Raw genomic sequence first — 20,974 nt, forward strand, 5'->3', positions numbered from 1 at the left:
CAAGCACGGGCTGACGGTCTCAGACGCGGAGGCAGCTGGGATTCGTTCTCCGCCACCCAGACTGAGGCGCCCGCAAGGACTTAAAAGCGCATTGGAAATTGGGCATTCCAAATTGGTTGAAAGGGGAAAAAATCCAAAACAAAATAACAATAAAATATAAAAATAGTAATAAATGACTGTGATGGGCCCATCCTGACCAGCAATGTAATAAGTATCAAGTGACAGCACTGTCTACATGCTGTTCGGTAGCGGTCCGTACCTATTGAAATAAACCACTGAAATAAAAACGGACAATTTAAAAAATAACGTCAAGTGGTGCCTCCCTGGACATGGTGGCCCTGGCTATGTGCCTAATTGACTACATAGTTAATCTGGCTTTGTGTATGGCCAATGTATAAAATACCTCTCCTAAAAATAAAAATGTCTACCATCATTTACTCACCCTTGTCATTTAAAACCAGTATGATTTTCCATCCTTGAAACACAAGGCTGAGGGATGAGAGGACTGTGATTGTGGCTGTTCAAACTCCAAATGCACCATAAAAGTAGTCCATAACATTCATGCCTTATATTTCAATTCTTCTTATGCCGAGCAGACCGAAATTTAAGTGTTAATTCACCCTTTCACCCATTTGAAAAAGTGCTGTGAGCGCACCAGCCATCATGAACACTTCAGGCTGTCAAGAGCTGCATGCATAGGACGCTCTGCTGTGCCTGTTTCAAACAAGGCAGGAGAAAAAGAAAAAAGGGAAAAGAAGTTGCGCACATAGTGAACAAGATTTGAGGATAGGTCAGCCTTCCACGACCAGTGGCGGTCCTTGAAGGAATTTTGATGTAATCTTCGCTCTCTCTTACCTACTCGCCTTTCCTTTATGGTCTTATTCTCTCTTATTCCTTCCTCTAACCAATTTTCCTCACTCAATGGCAATAATGCTACTAACAATTTATGCTCCATTGTAGCATCTTGTCTAGACAACATCTGTCCCCCCTCCCACATATCCAACAGCTGATGACTTTTCCACTTTTTTCACAGACAAAAAACAACTATTAGCGGTCAATTCTCCACACCACAAACACACAACCCCCTGCTCCCCTCTTTTTCCCTCCTCTCTGAGGTTGAACTTTCCAAACTTCTCCTCTCCAGCCACACAACTACCTATCCCCTCAATCATATTCCCTCCTTCAAGCCATCTGCCCTTCAATCCTACATGCACTCACACACATTAATACATTTGTTCTCATTGGTACATTTCCCACTACATTTAAACAGGCTCAAGTAACCCCACTGCTTAAGAAAGCCACACTTAACCCTGCACTCTTAGAAAACTATGACCAGTCTCTCTTCTCCCATTCATAGCAAAAACACTTGAAAAGGTTGTGTTCAACCAAGTCTTCTCCTTTCTCTGCCAGAACAACCTTTTAGATGCCAACCATTCTGGCTTTAAAAAAAGACACTCAACTGACACTGCCTTGCTGTCTGTTACAGAAGCTCTGAGGCTGGTGAGAGCAGCATCCAAATTGTCTGTCCTCAACCTACTAGAACTGTCTGCTTCTTTCAATACTGTCAACCACCAGATCCTCCTCCAGCTCTCACAGCAATGGGCATCACAGGAAACATGCTCCACTGGTTTGACTCTTACCTCACAGGTAGGTCTTTTAGGATGTCTTGGAGGGGAGCTGCATCCAAGTCACTCCAACTAGCTCCCGGGATACCTCAGGTTTCAGTGCTTGGGCTGCTCCTCTTCTCACATGGCTTTTCCTATCATTGCTATGCTGATGATACACACATTCACCTCTCATTCCAGCCTGATGATCCCATGGTAGCTGCAGGGATCTTAGCCTGCATGGCAGACATTTCATGTTGGATGAAAGAACACTACCTCCAACTCATCCCAGCAAAGACAGAGCTTCTAATTTTTCCAGCGAGCCCAGTAGTTCATAATACCTTTTCCATTCAACTAGACTCATCAACAATTACACCATCTAGGACAGCCAGAAATTTCAGGGTGTTGCTTGACGATCAGTTGAACTTCACAGACAATATCGCCAGAACAGCTCGATCATTCAGATTTGTGCAGTATAATATTAGGAAGATCAGACCCTTCCTATATGAGCATGCTACACAACTCCTTGTACAGACTGTTGTTATATCTAGACTTGACTTCTACAGTGCTTTTCTGGCAGGACTTCCTGCATGTACAGTCAAACCTCTGCAATTAATCCAGAATGCAGCAGCATGATTGGTCTTCAATGAGCCAAAGAGAGCACACGTCACAACTCTCTTCATCAAAAGTTGCTTGCATCAAGTTCAGGTTCATTGATGCTCACTTACAGAACAACCACTGGCTTCGCACCCCCCATCTACGCTCGTTACTTCAAGCCTATGCGCCCTCTAGAAGTGAAAATCTTCTTGATCTTGCTTGTTTCCCATGCCCCTTTAATGAGGTGCCCCTCCAACAGAGATCTACTGCCTCTTTGGTAAGGTGCAAAAACATTGGTGGCATGCGTAGTCGTGCACATGCACCCACCCAGTCTGAAGGAGAGCGTACGGTTTTAACATAACTTGTTTTGTGCATGTGCTCTCACTCACAGATATGTACGAAAAGACAAGAGGAGAGTCAGAGTTTAGCACACTGTGCACAATAAGCAAAATAAAAAAAAGTGGCAAGGGAGAACTTTTAACAATACCAAATACGGCAGGAAAGCATCACTGTGGAAAAATGCTGATGGTTACAACCATCAAAACCATCTTGTGGTTACAACTGATAAACAGCTTACCGGTTACGTGTAGTGCAGGGCTTGCCATGCTGTTTTCACTTATGATAGCAAAACACCAGTACATCTTCTCTCCAATGACACATTGACCGTGGATGCACTTGTTCAGCAGCAGCTGGCCTAGCTTCTTCTAGCCAAAGACAAATATTGGTTTTGGAGTATATATTTGCATCTTCTAAATCAGTAATGTCTACTCTGAAGTGGGGATGTGCACGGATAGTTGACATTCGGTCAACTGCTCGACGTGCCACTATTCAAATACCAAAATCACTATTCAGTTAGGTCTTCAACACAAACTCGGTGAGTTCTGACAAACCGTCGGGTTTGGGTAATTTTTGTATTGAGCGAGTTAGGGGCCGTCCATACATGCTTTTCTGTGCGCCTGCACTGTTTTTCTACGTACTGTTAAAATGCGCTGGACAGGCGTCTTTATTTTTTTTTATTGATTCCATACTCATATTTAACAAACAACACAAGAATATATGGAATCAACTTATTAACTTAGAAAATGAATGAATAATTCTGTGGAGGCAAGGCATAGATCTAGTAGGGTTGGAGACTAATAATAAAATATCATCTGCGTTAAAGCAAAAGTTTACGCGCCACACCTCCTGCCACCACCCCTGGAAAATCATCATCCTTTCTTATCACGGCTGCTAATGGTTCCAGGGCAAGACAGAACCTGCCCTGCCAGGAGCCCCTATCCAGAATAAAATAATCTGAAATTAATCCATTCGTTTGAACCGCCGTTACCGGGTGTCCATAAAGTAACTTAATCCACCCAATATAAGTATTCCCGAACCCATACATTTCAAAAATTTTAAAAAGATTATCCCATTCTACCATATCAAACGCCTTTTCTGCATCAAGTGAGATGGTAGCGAACGGAGTCTGATCATTTGCTACTGCCCACATGACATTAATGAAATGCCTAATGTTATCAGAAGAGTTACAGCTCCGAATAAACCCCACCTGATCTACATGTATAAGAGATGTCATAACTTTACTTATTCGGTTAGCCAAAATCTTTGACAATATTTTAACGTCTAGCTGGATCAGGGAAATTGGATGGTAACTGTAACACTCACTTGGATCTTTGTCCTTTTTAAGAATCAGACTGATCCGGGCTTGCGTCATGGTTGGTGGAAGCTTACCATTCTTTAATGATTCTGTATAAACTTCTAGCAAAAGTGGAGCCAGTTTTGTAGCATAAGATCTAAAAAATTCAGCAGCAAAGCCATCTGGCCTCAGAGCCTTGTCTGTAGGCAAGGCCTTAATTACCTCGCCAAGCTCCTCCAAGGTTATCTCAGAATCAAAATAATTTTGTTGCTCAGTCAGCAGTTTAGGGAGTTCTAATGGTTCCACAACGTTTCTAATATCTTCATCAGTAGATGAAGACATGGAACGATAGAGATCAAGATAGAATTCTTTTAAAAGCATTATTAATATCAATGGCCGAGGTAAATATTTTACCACCAGCAGATTTCACTGAGGGAATGGTAGAAAAAGACTCTCTCTGCTTTATATATCTAGCCAGAAGCTTCCCTGAATTGTCCCCCGACTCAAAGTATGACTGTCTTGCCCTGAATAACCAAAACTCCACTTTCTGCGACACAATAGTATTATATCTGTATTTCAATCGGGTCAATTGTCTAAGGCCATCAGATGACATTTGGCGCTATAGCTTTGCCTCGGCACTTTTAATATTCCCTTCCAATTCCACGAGTTCTTGTGCTTTGGATTTTTTGGTGAACGAGGCATACTGTATGATCCGGCCCCTAAGTGCCTCCCAAGCCACGCCCACAGAGGATACTGAGGACCAGTTGGTCTCCATATAGACATTTATTTCAGCCTTTAGCATTTGTTGGAATTTAGGATTCTGCAAAAGGGATACATTAAAGTGCCAACTATATGATTTCCTTTTCTCCATATGTGGCAACACCTCCAAACACACCAGGGCGTGATCTGAGACTAACATGTTTCCAATTGAGCAATCAACAACAGATTAAATGAGGGACTTATATGTAAAAAATATATATTCTAGAGTAAATCTTACGGACTGATGTAAAAAAATGTATAGTCCCTACCAAATGGGTTCAAAAGTCTCCAAATATCTGTAAGACCAAGATTTTTATGCATCCTGTGAAGCGTCAATGTTGCTCTAGGGGGCTTGCACACTTTTGCTTCACTATGGATCAAGGACTGAGTCCATCAACAGATTAAAGTCTCCTCCCAATATTATATCAAGAGGGGTGCCAGTGGCTTGCAACATCCCTTCAAAATCTATAAAAAAAAGTCCTGATCATCAACATTAGGTCCATAATTATTAGCCAGAATAAGATTTTGTCCCTGAATTTCAGCTAAAACAATAATGACTCTTCCCAATTCATCTTTACTCTGCTTGAGACATTTGAATTGTAGATGTTTACTTATCAATGTAATGACTCCCCTGCTCTTACATGAGCCAGCACTACAAACAAACGCCCAACCCATATCTTTCCAAATTTTTCAGCTTCCTGCGGAGAAATGTGCATTTCTTGAAGAAATGCTATATCATATTTCTTACGCTTAAGAGAAATAACCTTCCTTCTTTTAATGGGGTGCCCCAACCCATTCACATTCCACGTGGAGAGAGACAATCCACTCATATTAACATTTGACATTTTAACATATAAAAAAATAGTTTGTCAAAAACAAGATTTTAAAGACCACTTTCAAACAATGGTGCAACCATCAAAATCCGAACTTTCCCCAGAACAAAATAAACAGAAAAAAGAAAACATGCGCATAAACCCTGCGCACGACAGCGCCAACTGGCATCCATCCCTCCAAACTCAAACAGTCCATGCACGCCTACGAGAGCCCCCGCGACAACTTAGCTACTGGGTGAGACCTTTTAGCCAACTTCCAAGGTTTTAAGAAACTCCAAAAGAGATAAGGAAATAAGTGATTGAAATACAACAGTCTGGTAAGGTTTACAAAGCTATTTCAAAGGCTCTGGTTCTTTAAAGAACCACAGTGAGAGCCATTATCTCCAAATGGAGGAAACTTGGCACAGTAGTGAACCTTGCCAGACCTTCCAAAATTCCTTCAAGAGCACAGCAACATCTCATCCAGGTAGTCACAAAAGAACCAAGGACAACATCCAAGGAACTGCAGGCCTCACTCACCTCAATAAAGATCACAGTTCATTACCCTCTCCAACTTCACGGTGGAAGAATCCAATGTATTTGGATTTGGTATGATTATTTGGACCACTTTGTTATTTTAATTACATTTTAATTTCGTTTTAAGTGTAATTTAAATTTAGAAATATTTTTGGTTTAATTTTTCCATGTTTCAATAAATACATTTTTTCTAAATCAAAATTGACAGGTAGAAGTGAAGTGTGTCAAAGGAATCCACAGCCAAACCTGAATCACTGTTAATACTAGCCATGATTTGTGTGTCACTTGATCAGTATGAATAGTACTTACATTCTCTATAATTTAACGGAGCCTAAGTCCAAAGGAGCATGTCACTGAAATATGACATTCAACAAGGATGCAGTTAATGCACAAAAGAACGTAAGTCCAAATTTCTGTTCTTCTAATTCATACAGCCCATTTACTCTTCCAACTTCTTATGAATGTGCTCTTTGTTTATTTAGCTGGATCTTGAGGGAATGGACTACATAAAAGGATGCAGACGTGCAATAACCTGAAGAGAACCACATAATTAAAGGGATAGTTCACCCAAAAATGAAAATTCTCTTATCATTTTTCACCCTCTTGCCATCCCAGATGTGTATGACTTTCTTCTGCAGAACACAAACAAAGATTTGAAGAATTTTCAGCTCTGTAGGCATTTCGATGCAGAATTTTCATTTTTAAGTGACCTATCACTTTAAATTGCACTTGACCCAGCCCACTAGCGGTTTGCATGTACAATTTCTTCAAACCTACTTGCGCCTTGACTTGCTACATGCTTGCATGAAAATAAAAAAATGTAATGTCCATGCCCCACTGACTTTGCACTTATGACTCTAAGCATAGCACTGCGCTTAGCACTAGCGCTTTTAAAAATAGGGCCTGTAATTGTGTTTATAGGGCAGTTTGTCTATACATTACATATTTGTGTCATATATTGCGTCAATATATTACATTATTGTGCTAACAAAGTCTAGATTGCTGTCAAACGCAACTCCTCACATGCCCACAAAATGACTTTTCATCAAACTCGAAGTAAAAACATTATGTCAGTGAAACAGATAATTAGTGCATAGCAAAGAGGGTTTTAAATATCAGAAATATCCACAGATAGACAGTCTCTAATATTAATAAATGAATACATACAACTGGCATATTATTTCACTCACAGACTAAGAGCTGTTTATTTGTTTACAGCATAGAATTACATGTTATAAAGAGATGTGGCACATTTTTGCATGAAACAAGCATAATATGAAAAATTGGTACTGATGATTATTAAGCAAATTCTCCCGATACACTGCGTGATACGATGTGTAGATCCTGAGGTTATCTTCACAGAGTGAGTCTGAAATGTTGAGCGGCTGAAGGGAAGTCGGGTGGATGCTGTTGGGTCCTAATGCCTGCCGCATACAACCGCATCAGTGCGACTTAAGAGTTTTTTTTCTCTCAAAAAGATGATTTTAACCAGCTACAACTTATTTTCAATTGTATTCGTTTTTTTGAGAGGAATTCCAATCAAATAAAGATTAACTTCGCTCACTGTGACAACTCTGGACAATTATTTTTTTTGTGGGTCAGTAGATTACTTATGTGACTGAACCTCTTCCCACATGAAGTGCAGTGGCATGGTTTCTCTCCAGTATGCACTCTCTCATGTTTTTTTAGGTTTCCTGACCCAGTGAAACTCTTCCCACATGAAGTGCAGTGGTACGGTTTATCTCCAGTATGTACTCGCTCATGTTTTTTCAGATTTCCTGAAATAGTGAAAGTCTTTCCACATGAATTGCAATGGTACGGCTTCTCTCCAGTATGCACTCGCTCATGTTTTTTCAGGTTTCCTGAACTAATGAAACTTTTTTCACAATGTGGACACTTGTAAGGTTTTTCTCCAGTGTGGATTCTTTGGTGCTGTTCCAAGTTGTAAGCTCTATGAAAGGCCATACCACACTCAGAACACACATGAGGTTTCACACCGGTATGTTTTCTCTGGTGGTCTTTTAAACTTTGCAGATGTGAAAAACTCTTTCCACAAAGAGAACACATGTAAGGCTTCTCTTTTCGATGACTTTTCCGATGTGTTCTTAAAACTGATGCTGAATAAAATGTTTTCCCACACTGATCACAGCTATATGACTTTTTTTCAGAGTGCAAGGACAGATGATTTTTGAGAATGCATGCCTGTCTGAAACTCTTCCCACACTGATGACATTTGAAAGGCTTCTCTCCAGTGTGAATTCTCATGTGCTTAGTAACACTTTCTTTACGTGTAAAAGTATTACCACACTGATGGCAAGAGAAAGGCTTCTCTCCAGTGTGACTTCTTACGTGGCTCTGAAGGTGACTTTTCTGTGAGAAAGTTTTCTCACACTGATGGCAGGTGAAAGGCTTCTCTCCAGTGTGACTTCTTATGTGACTCTGAAGGTGACTTTCCTGTGTGAATGTTTTCTCACACTGATGGCAGGGGAAATATTTTTTGGTTCTCTTTTGTGAGAAATTCTTATCAGTTTGTGAGCCACTAAAAGAGTTTTGTTCAGTTCTGAAAGTATGAGGTGCCCAATATGGATGGCGTTTCTCCTCCACTTCATTCAGTTCTTGACTTTCCACTTTCACGTCCATCAGCTCTAAAATGAAAACATGAAATGTTCACCATTCATTTCCAGGGTTGGGCGGATTACTTTAAGAAAGTATTCTAGGCTGAATACTAAAATCTGTTTCTAAAATGTATTCAAGTATTCCGAATACATCACAAAAAAATAACACATTCAGAATACTTTTAGAATACATATTTATATAGACAAGGCACAACTGTAAGAATTACATGTGATATGTCATTATTATCTTATCTTAACCACTACACCTCCATTATTAACATCTAAGTGAATCTGAATAGCTTGTTTCTTTAAATTAAATGTGGAGTTGGAAAGCGAAAGAGATGTTTTTCTTTATGGAAGGCAGAAGGCAAACAGAAGTCAACTACAATATTTTAATATTTTTCTTGACAAAGAATAATACATTTTTGAACCATATTTTCTTTCAAGATGATAATGATAAGGTTACGACTGTAACCACGGTTCCCTGAAATGAGAGAAATGCTGTGTCATAGCTGGCACTATGGGGTTATCCCAGCAGGCATAGCCAATCTCTGAAATTCTTTAAAATCTCGCCAATTTTAATTGGCAGATTGTAGTGAAGATTTAGTAGCGTGCCCAGCTTATGCAGAATTTCATTCCCTCCTTTCAGGGATCCGTGGTTACAGTTGTAATCTTATTGTTCCCTTTCAAGTCGGTCATTCATGCTTTGTCATAGCTGACGCTATGGGGAATGTACACCATCACACCATGCTACTGATCCGCATGCGCAATGATACTAGACAAAGAGGTAGTAAAAACACCAACAGAGTCTCCTCTTCATATCACAATAAGAAGGGAGAATTAGAATGATGAATGGATAGATACACAAGGCGATGACGCTAACCGGTTCGGGTAGCGCAGCATCACAGTATGATTCAATTCACTAACATGAGTGTATATAAATATTAGGCACTAACCAAATGGATAGTGAAAATGTATACAAGTAACCCTGGATGCAGTTTTATGGGACGACCATGTATAAATAAGCTGGAAGTAAACAGCAGAATACACAGTTTAGCTCTCTTTCACAGTAAGCACATGGGAAGAGAGAGAGGGGACAAAATCTAGCGAAAGCTTTAAGGGAAGCCCAAACTGCATCTAGACATATGTCTTCAAGGAAAACACCATTAGACAATGCCCATGAAGAAGCCATACATCTAGTGGAATGAGCTTTAACTCCAATAAGGCACTGTACAACTTGCGAGTCATATGCGAGTGCGATGGCATCCACTATCCAATGTGAAAGCCTTTGTTTGTAGACAGCCAACCCTTTAAAGTGACCTGTGACGCAGACAAGGAGCTGATCCGAAAGCCTCATTTGCCTCATGCAATCGACATATGCACGCAGTGCTCTTGCAGGACAGTGTGTGCAGCCTCTACACATCGCCTGAAGCAAACAGAGGGGGGCAGAAAACCTGAAGGGTAAAACCTGCACCCTGAAGGGAGTGGTCAAAACATTTGGCACATAGTCTTTCCTGGATTTAAGAACAGCTTTTGATAAGCATGGTCGAAACTCTAAGCAGGAGTTGTTGACGACATGTTGACACGAGGTCCACGACATGTTTTACTGAAGCCAAAGGCGAGAAGCAGCACAGTCTTTAATAAGAGTACACGTAAACTCACCATATCCAATGGCTTGAATGGCGGGCCCCTGATTTCTTTTAACACAAGTGCCAAGTCCCAAACCGGCATGTTGGTGGAGTTGGTGAGAATTTCACCAAAGAATGTCTGCCTATTGATAGAATGTGCCCAGTCAGGTATGTCCAGTTGCTATGGCAGTGACATACATTGAGCGTAGATGGGGTGAGACCCACATCTAAACGTTCTTGTAGAAAGTTAGGTTTAGGCTGTACGGTGCATTGTACAGGGTCCTCACCTCAAGAGCACCACCAATCAGCAAACACTCACCATTTGAATGTGTATAAATGTCTTGTTGAAGAGCCTGTGGCCTGTAATATTGTGTCAAGCGCTGGTTGTGGGTTAGAGCTGTAGACAAAAATGTTCATGCTGATCCGTATTATTAATAATTATTAGTATTCATAATCATTTAGTAGTATTATTGATAATTTGTATTACATTATTAAACGTATGTCTTTATGTTGTGTATATATGTATACCTAAAGCCTAGTGTAAGTCAAGGTCGCATACTGTAAGCTTTATATAGGTTGTACATGAGTTGCATGTGTAAGTTGAGACATGTGTTTTCCATTATGAGGTGAGGTTATTTGAAACTGCCAAATGTATTTTGTTCAGAGAAAGACTGAGAAAGACTAAGAAAGCCCCATCACGACGGAGGGACGACTGGAAAACCATTTAGCACTCTTCAAATTAAAAAGTAGCTTTCTCTCCTATGTCTGATAACTAAAAGAATACATTTGTTATTTCTTGGCAAGTAACTGGTGTTTGGCCCTGTGATTCCGCAATGGGGAAAAAGACATGAATTTAAAGTCTTCAATTTGGCATCACAAACATTTGGCATCAGGCATCTGTCTCAGAACAATCAGTTAAGACTTTTTTTATTTATTTTTTTATTTTGAATAAGTCTGCCAGATAATAGTCAGTGATCAGACATATTGTCTGAGAACTGCTGTAAAGAATGGTGTTATCAATTAATACCAGTTGGTGATGCCAAGATTTAGTAAATGCCAGACATACAGTTGAAGTCAGAAGTTTATATACACTTAGGTTGAAGTCAATAAAACTAATTTTTTAACCACTCTACAGATTTAATATTAGCATCTACTTTGTGCATGACATGAGTAATTTTTCCAACAATTGTTTACAGACAGATTGTTTCACTTTTAATTGACTATATCACAATTCCAGGGGGTCAGACGGTTATGTACACTAAGTTAATTGTGCCTTTAAGCAGCTTGGAAAATTCCAGACAATTATGTCAAGCCTTTAGATAATTAGCCTCTTAGCTTCTGATAGGAAGTGTACTGAATTGGAGGTGTACCTGTGGATGTATTTTAAGGTCTACCTTCAAAATCAGTGCCTCTTTACTTGACATCATAGGAAAATCAAAAGAAATCAGCCAAGACCTCAGAAAAAAAATTGTGGACCTCCACAAGTCTGGTTCATACTTGGGAGCAATTTCCAAATGCCTGAAGGTACCACGTTCATCTGTACACACAATAGTACGCAAGTATATACACCATGGGACCAAGCAGCCATAATACCGCTCAGGAAGGAGATGCATTCTGTCTCCTAGAGGTGAACGTAGTTTGGTGCGAAAAGTGCAAATCAATCCCAGAACAACAGCAAAGGACCCTGTGAAAATGCTGGAGGAAACAGGTAGACAAGTATCTATATCCACAGTAAAACGAGTCCTATATCGACATAACCTGAAAGGCTGCACAGCAAGGAAGAAGCCACTGCTCCAAAACTGACATAAAAACAGCCAGACTACAGTTTGCAAGTGTACATGGGGACAAAGATCTTACTTTTTGGAGAAATGTCCTCTGGTCTAATGAAACAAAACTTTAACTGTTTGGCCATAATGACCATCATAATGTTTGGTTATTAGCAATCATTAATAATTATCAAAGGTAATTATTAATTATTAAAATCAACATTAGCTTATTAATCCTTTAAATCTACAATCATCAAAGATTACTATCAATTATCAAAATCAATAGAATATGAATTATTACAAGACAACTATTAATTATTAAAATCAATAGAACATTGATTAGAATCAACAATAGCTTATCAATCCTTCAAATCAACAATCATAAAAAATAACTATCAATTATCAAAATCAATAGAACATTAATAAGGATTAATATTGCCAGGGCACCACCCTGGAATCAGACAAATAACCAGACAGTATAGTCTCAATATAGGATTGTTCTCTTAAGGAAAACAATAAAGGCTTGAATCAGAGCACTGACATCCCCTGCCAGCCCTTGGCACAGGTGCATGCAGAACAATACCAAAACACTTCTCTTTAAAGTATAACAAAGTTTACTGATGCAGTAATATCAATTAATAATCAATACAATAAAATGCACTTCCGACTTCCAACTTCAAACTAAAGAGTAGCATGATTAGATATGCTAAAAAATAAGCCTATACAACATGAGGAGGGTAGGAGTATGTGTGTGCGCGCGCGCACGTAAGGAGTAATGGAGGGCACAAAATGGCAGATGTGGCTCTCATGGAGAGTACGTCACACGAGGTTTCCGGCCAGAGAATGTGGCCGCGAATGTGGGCGGAGAGACTGGTTAATGGCAGAACTGAAAAAGCGTGTGCGAGCAAGGAGGCCTACAAACCTGACTCAGTTACACCAGTTCTGTCTGGAGGAATGGGCCAAAATTACTGCATCTTATTGTGAGAAGCTTGTGGAAGGCTACCCAAAACGTTTGACCCAAGTTATAACAAAGTGTATGTAAACTTCTGACCCACTGGGAATTTGATGAGAGACTTAGGGATGCACCGATCTGATACCAGGATCGGTATAGGCTCCAATACTGATGTTTTTAAACGGATCGTGTATCGGTCTGACGAGCCCGATCCAAATCCGATACTGTGTGTTAGTCATGTTCGTTACTGTCAAGCTCAAAAAATTACATAAAAGAACCATAAAAACACAATTAAAGTAGTTCATATGACTCGTGCATTTTATTCAAAGCCACTTAAAGACGTGCAATAGCTCTGTGAATCACAAAAGGCTGCGTTTTATAAGTAAATATATAAAATGCACGTGCAGCTCCAGCGTGTCAGTGAATGGTGGTGCTCTGTTTAAACACACACTCATGGCTATTTTTGGCCTTCTTGCATTGCGCAACATTTGAGCGCTACTCACGAACAACATCTCAGATGTAGATGCTCAATAGTTCGGTTCACTTATATTATGCATTTAGAACGGCACTGGAGGTGCTTTTTTTTTTTTTTTCAGAATTTGAATTTAGAAGCAAATTAAACTACTGTGAACTTGCCAACAAATAGACACATACAGGACTTCCGAGTTCAGAATGTCAAAATAAAAGCATGAGGGTTTAAAAGTTAAAGGTGCACGATTGAGATATATTACTATACATTACTATTATATTATTATTATCATTTGTTTACAAATTATAATAATATTTATGATAAATGGGTTCCAAAAAAATAACTGTGTGAACGAAAAGTGAGCTGATATCTTACAACTTACAACAATTGAACAAAAAAAGAGAGATCTGAATCCTTTAAAGTCCAGATACAAGTTGAGAACATTTTGCAACAAAAAAAATGGCTTCTTTTCCACTGATGACTTACTGGAATTACTGTTAATTTTGCTGCAACATTATCCAGTATACTAGTTAACAATAAAGTTTTTCTTAATAAGCTACAGTTGTGCTCAAAAGTTTGCATACCCTGGCAGAAATTGTGAAATTTTGGCATTGATTTTGCAAATATGGCTGATCATGCAAAATATGTCTTTTATTTAAGGATAGTGATCATATGAAGCCATTTATGATCACATAGTTGTTTGGCTCCTTTTTAAATCATAATGATAACAGAAATCACCCAAATGGCCCTGATCAAAAGTTTACACACCCTTGAATGTTTGGCCTTGTTACAGACCCACAAGGTGACACACACAGGTTTAAATGGCAATTAAAGGTTAATTTCCCACACCTGTGGCTTTTTAAATTGCAATTAGTGTCTGTGTATAAATAGTCAATGAGTTTGTTAGCTCTCACGTGGATGCACTGAGCAGGCTAGATACTGAGCCATGGGGAGCAGAAAAGAACTGTCAAAAGACCTGCGTAACAAGTTAATGGAATTTTATAAAGATGGAAAAGGATATAAAAAGATATCCAAAGCCTTGAAAATGCCAGTCAGTACTGTTCAATCACTTATTAATAAGTAGAAAATTCAGGGATCTCTTGATACCAAGCCAAGGTCAGGTAGACCAAGAAAGATTTCAGCCACAACTGCCAGAAGAATTGTTCAGGAGAAATGTTTGTTTGTTTGTTTCTTTCATTTTTTACGCCATGCCAACTTCTATGGCTATATTCATGGCGGGAACCAGGTTTAGTTATTTAAAATAGTTAAATAAGTTAAATGAGGTGTTTAAGATTCGTTCAGGAGAAATACAGGCTGCTCTGGAAAAAGGTGGTGTGGTTGTTTCAAGGAGCACAATACGACGATACTTGAACAAAAATGAGCTGCATGGTCGAGTTGCCAGAAAGAAGCCTTTACTGCACCAATGCCACAAAAAAGCCCGTTTACAATATGCCCGACAACACTTTGACACGCCTCACAGCTTCTGGCACACTGTAATTTGGAGTGACGAGAACAAAATAGAGCTTTATGGTCACAACCATAAGCACTATGTTTGGAGAGGGGTCAACAAGGCCTATAATGAAAAGAATCCCATCCCCACTGTGCAGCATGGTGGTGGCTCACTGATGTTTTGGGGGTGTGTGAGCTCTAAAGGCACGGGGAATCTTGTGAAAATTGATGGCAAGATGAATGCAGCATGTTATCAGAAAATACTGGCAGACAATTTGCATTCTTCTGCATGAAAGCTGCGCATGGGACGCTCTTGGACTTTCCAGCACGACAATGACTCTAAGCACAAGGCCAAGTTGACCCTCCAGTGGTTACAGCATAAAAAGGTGAAGGTTCTGGAGTGGCCATCACAGTCTTCTGACCTTAATATCATCGAGCCACTCTGGGGAGATCTCAAACGTGCAGTTCATGCAAGACGACCAAAGACTTTGCATGACCTGGAGGCATTTTGCCAAGACGAATGGGCAGCTATATCACCTGCAAGAATTTGGGGCCTCATAGACAACTATTACAAAAGACTGCACGCTGTCATTGATGCTAAAGGGGGCAATACACAGTATTAAGAACTAAGGGTATGCAGACTTTTGAACAGGGGTCATTTCATTTTTTTCTTTGTTGCCATGTTTTGTTTTATGATTGTGCCATTCTGTTATAACCTACAGTTGAATATGAATCCCATAAGAAATAAAAGAAATGTGTTTTGCCTGCTCCCTCATGTTTTCTTTAAAACTGGTACATATATTACCAATTCTCCAAGGGTATGCAAACTTTTGAGCATAACTGAAATAATGTGTAGTTAGATGTTTGTGTTTCTTTACATATTAAAGAGCACACCCAATTAGTTCCACACAATAATGTAAAGATATTCTAAACTGATTTTGCAAAAAAACTACACTGTTATCGATCAGGATCGGTATTGGCCGATACTGAGATTTCCGATATCGGAAGAGAAAAGTGGTATCCGTGCATCCCTAGAAAGAATGTGATGAAAGAAGCTGAAATAAATAATTCTCTCTACTATTATTCTGACATTTCACATTCTTAAAATAGTGATCCTAACTGACCTAAGACAGGGAATGTTTTCTACGATTATATGTCAGGAATTGTGAAAAACTGAGTTTAAATGTATTTGGCTAAGATGTATGTAATTATGTGTGTATGTGTTTGATTATTATAATGACACACTAGATGGCAACAGTTCTATTAGTTTACATTTACACGTACAAGTCCGACATTTTAATACAAATCCGCTTTTTTCTCCGCTGTTTACATTCACTTTAGACATCACCCTTTGTGTTTACATGAATACCTCACGAAGATGGGGATTTTGACAGAATTTTGAAATGTATTTGACTGTTCAGGTGCGCATTAGCACAAACATTTTCGGAACACACGCGCATGTTCGATCCATCATTAACTCACAAAAAACAAACTTTCTCTTCTTAATAGAGCTGCATATCGGTGATTTTCTTCATGATAAGATAGACATAGTGAACGTGACACATATATTATGATTCATTACGTCGTGAGCCATCACGTTATAATCTAGCTGCCGCAAACGCTCGGGAGTGATGAGCGTCTCCGTGCCAGTGTGTGCATCAGCCGGGAGAAGATTCAATCTCTTCCCCGGTCCCTTCACGCAACTCATAGATGTGGCACTGACTGCACAGAGAAATGCCAGTTTAGGAGTTTATTTTCATAACCCGCTTCCTTAGTATTTGAACTTTAATAAAGGATGCTTTAAAGATATAACGCCAGGGTGTTTCATTGTGAAACGGAATGCACAATAATCGTTTTATCTCGATTATCTTGTTTTCATAATGGTTGGAAGCCAAAATCCTAATTGAAAATAAAATTTGATTAATCGCCCAGCCCTACAGTCTAGCTGCATTAAGTGCGAGAGCTCGAGGGACAAGTGTTCCTGTCGACAGATGCCATTTTCCAAACAGCATTTACGCGCCCCTGAAGGGCACTTTGGGAAGGGGACGCCACTCGAAAGGTTATTCCAAACAAAAGAAAGATAATTATTTCACAAAGGGCCCTTTCAAAAGACTTTTAGTGAAGGCTACATTTAAATTGTGATGTCATGCTCCCTTCAGAGTGCCCACATCAAGAGCTCTGTATTTCGTAGTGAGTAGGGCATAAGGATGATCACTTTCGATTGGAATTCACCCAGAGTGTGCCTCAGCCGAGTGCAGTTTCAATCTCTCCCCCTTAGATCGGGACACTTCGCGCAACTCATAGAATAGGTGCTGACCACACAGAGAAATGCCAGTTTCGGAGTTTGTAGTTATTTACATTACCTGCTTCCTTATTATTTGAAATTTAAAAAAGGATGCGTTAAAGATAACGGTGAGGTGTTTCCTTTAAAGACGCTCTGACGTGCAAGTTTTGCTTCAGTGGAACGGCAGCTCCAGCTCCACTGTATTTCACAATGAAAGTGCTTCTGTATTTAGTTATTTTGTATTTTTGTATAATTCCCTCATATGTTGCGATCTACTTCACCTGAAACTGTTTAGAAAGTTTAGAGTGCATCTGGACTGTGAGCTGGGTAATTCTTCCTCTCCTCAGTCAGGTGCGAACTGCAGTGCTCCTCTCAAGCGCCATCATTAGTGTTTCATGTGATCTCATGTTACGTTAAATGAGATCAAACGACTATTCAACAACGAAAATATTTTTCGACAATGTTTTTTATTGTCGACGTTGTCGATAACGTCGACTAATCTTTTCAGCCCTATTTCTGCCATGTCCATGGGGAGGTGAAGAGACAAAACGTGACCCACCAGGGAAGCATGCGTCACCACTCTCTTAGACTACTGTGGGATTTTTGAACCTCAAAAATCTAAGAGGCTGAAGAGACAGCCTATTAATGAGTTCAATACATTTACTAGAAATTGTTATAATTAAAAGGTAATCAAAGCATTTTTAGTCATTTATTCTGGTTGTGTTATAATTATGAATTTTGCAGGTCATTTGTGTATTTGTCCTCTGAGGTGTAGCTGAGGGTCTGTCCCAATGTCAAGAAAGCAGTTAACAGTGCTTACTCATTTAGTCAGGCTCCTGAAGAACAAATATACATACGAGTTGCAACTATTTCATTTATCACTTATTCAATTTAAGTTTTAGACTGATCACCCACAACATTATGCCTAATATTGTGTAGGTCCCCTTCGTGCCGCCAAAACAGTGCCAACCTGCATCTCAAAATAGCATTCTGAGATTATATTCTTCTCACCACAATTGTACAGAGCGGTTATCTGAGTTACCATAGACTTTGTCAGTTCGAACCAGTCTGGCTATTCTCTGTTGACCTCTCTCAATGAGGCGTTTCCGTCCACAGAACTGCCCCTCACTGGCACCATTCAGAGTAAATTATAGAGACTGTTGTGCGTGAAAATCCCAGGAGATCAGCAGTTACAGAAATACTCAAACCAGCCCGTCTGGCACCAACAATCTTCCATGTGATTATCTAATCAGCCAATCATGTGGCAGCAGTGCAGTGCATACAATCATCAGATATGGGTCAGGAGCTTCAGTTAATGTTCACATCAACCATCAGAATGGGTAAAAATGTGATCTCAGTGATTTGGACTGTGGATGATTTACCATGTTTGGCATGATTGTTGGTGCTGATCTCCTGTTTCGCTACATCAGTTAACATGAACTAACAATAAACACCACTTTTATATAATTTATTATCTTGGTTAATGTTAATTCCATCATACAGTATATTAATACATTTTCATCCATTAAAATAAAAAGTTGTATAAGTTAACATTAGTTCATGCACTATGAACTAACAATGAACAATTGTATTTTTTTTAGTAACTAATGTTAAGATTGATAAATGCTGTAAAATATTGTTCATTGTTAGTTCATGATAGCTAATGCATTATCTAATGTTAATGAACATTATTGTAAAGTGTTACCAAAATTTATGTCATCATTATGTTGTTCCAAGCCCGTCTGACTTTCTATCTTCCGTGGAACTCAAAAGGAGATGTTCACTTTTATTTTAGAGAAGAAAAAAAGATGCATTGACAGTGAATAGTGACTGTGACTAACATTCTGCCAAAAATCTAATTTTGTGTTCCTCATAAAAGAGAAATTCATACATGCTTGAGGGTGAGTAGATTTACCATCTTTCTCTACTGTGTTCTTAATCCCTATTAGGTTTAAATGATGACAATGAAGCTTTCTTTTTTTTTTCCTCTTATGTCCTTTCTTTTGTTTTTGTCTCCAGACAAGTAACTGTTTTACTCGGACAAGTGAATAACCAATTCATTTGTCCGAAGGACAACCACATGGCAATGCTTAATGTCCAGCCCTGTAATAGGTGTTTTCCCGACGACTGCATAATTTCAGCCAGAAAGTTTGGAAGAATAAGTCCAAATGGACTTGGTTTCAAAGCCAAATTCCACAGCTCTGGTGTGGGAACATTTTAGCTTTAAGCCGAATGAGAGGAGAGTCCATTAACGTGAACAAGCCGGTATGTCTACTTTGTTTAAAAACAGTGGCAATGAAAAGTGCCAATACAACTAATCTAAAACATAATCATCCCATCCAGTTTTCCGAGCTGGGAATAAAAACTGCAGTAGGAGATGGAGAGGGGTCTTCTCGATTTTAATTTTAATTTGTTTTTGTTTTTTTTTGACATTCCGATTCCAATGTCTGAATATTCTTGAGAATTAAAAGTTAATTGCTCTTTGAAAGGGTGTACATTATTATGCTATTATATTATCATTATATCAGTGGCATAAAATGGTCTTAAAATGACAATAATATAATTTACTGCAATTATTTCTGGGACAATATATCATCCAACAAAAGTCGTTACCGTGACAGGACTAGCATGGTTCACATTGTACTTAATGTTATTTAAAACATTAATTTAAATTAATGCGTTTATATCGAGTAAATGTGTTCTTGCTCCTAAAAAAAGTAATTCAGTGCGACCATTATATATATATTTAAAATAACATGCAACGTTAACATGAATGATAAGTTGTAACTAGTAGTTGTTTTTTTGTTTTTTTGATCTGTAAGGAATATTTTCATATTTATTTTTTAAGAGCAGTCTCTCATGTTTTTGTGAAATTTACAGATTCATTTTTTATTTTATTTAAAACATAAAATTGAAAGCATAACAAAATGATCTACAGCCATCAAATGTGTTGAACTGCTTGATATTTTATAACTTTAATCTTCATGAACAGACAATAATAAAGAATGAAGAATGGACACCAACCTCTTTGTTCCTCAGTATCTTCATTTTTCATGACATTTGAACTGCATGATTCTGGATAACTCATGTCCTCACTCTCTTCTTTAATAAACATCATTTTACAATGTTTTATCCCGCAGATCTCAGTTGAAACACCTGGAGTTATTCCTGTTCGTGTTGAAACAAGTCTTCGTTTAGGATGATGAGAATATTGGTGACATTTATAAACATGAATCCAAATTTGCTGTTCAAACTTTATTTAGTCCAGATTCTGATGAGTTTCATTTAAAGTCTGATGTTGGATATTCGTACTTAATATCTTCGATCATGCCGCTGTCTATTGTCCAATGATGGAAAGATGAATAATAAACAAACACATGGGCAATGCTAGTATATTCTTCTTCTGCATCATCAGCTTCGTCTTCTTCTTTTGTGGCGGCGGACCGCTACGGACACAACTACAATAGTGCATTACCGCCATCTACTGTTAGATAAATCAGTCCTGAACCTCTTAAAGGTGCATTCAGTAGTTTGGAGCCAATTCGCTATATCCATGGAACGTTAATTACAACTTCCGGAATAATATAAACCAGCTCAAAAACTTCCGGTGAAACGTGACTTGCTGTAGAGGCATATTCAATTTTATATGCATTGGTATGCCTTTTTTAAAGGCATACCAATGCTAACGTTAAGCTATCGTTGGTCTTTCAACTTAACGGTAGCTAACTTACGTTCGGCAACAGTAGCTAAGTTAGCTGTCTATAGCTAGCTTACAGAACAAAATAATTATAGTGTACTTTTGCTAACTTACCTTCGTAGTCATGGATATAGCTGGATATGTACAGCTTAAATCCCTTTTCACGTTTGCT

At 38.8% G+C, this 20,974-nt stretch overlaps 1 protein-coding gene and 1 long non-coding RNA gene across 2 annotated transcripts in view; one reads left to right on the forward strand and one right to left on the reverse strand.

Annotated features, from left to right (window-relative positions):
- Positions 1-20,974, forward strand: part of LOC127440933 (uncharacterized) — a 218,904-nt gene that overhangs the window by 108,274 nt on the left and 89,656 nt on the right. The window lies entirely within an intron of this gene.
- The window catches only part of LOC127440829 (zinc finger protein 239-like), a 116,624-nt gene continuing 102,785 nt past the window's right edge, over positions 7,136-20,974 (reverse strand). The window contains exon 3 of the mRNA XM_051697781.1: positions 7,136-8,585. Within this exon, the coding sequence (XP_051553741.1) occupies positions 7,503-8,585 (1,083 nt within the window). The 3' untranslated portion in view covers positions 7,136-7,502. The remainder of the gene's footprint in view (positions 8,586-20,974) is intronic.

The sequence above is a fragment of the Myxocyprinus asiaticus genome, chromosome 5, assembly GCF_019703515.2.
Source record: "Myxocyprinus asiaticus isolate MX2 ecotype Aquarium Trade chromosome 5, UBuf_Myxa_2, whole genome shotgun sequence".
Taxonomy (NCBI): Eukaryota; Metazoa; Chordata; class Actinopteri; order Cypriniformes; family Catostomidae; genus Myxocyprinus; species Myxocyprinus asiaticus.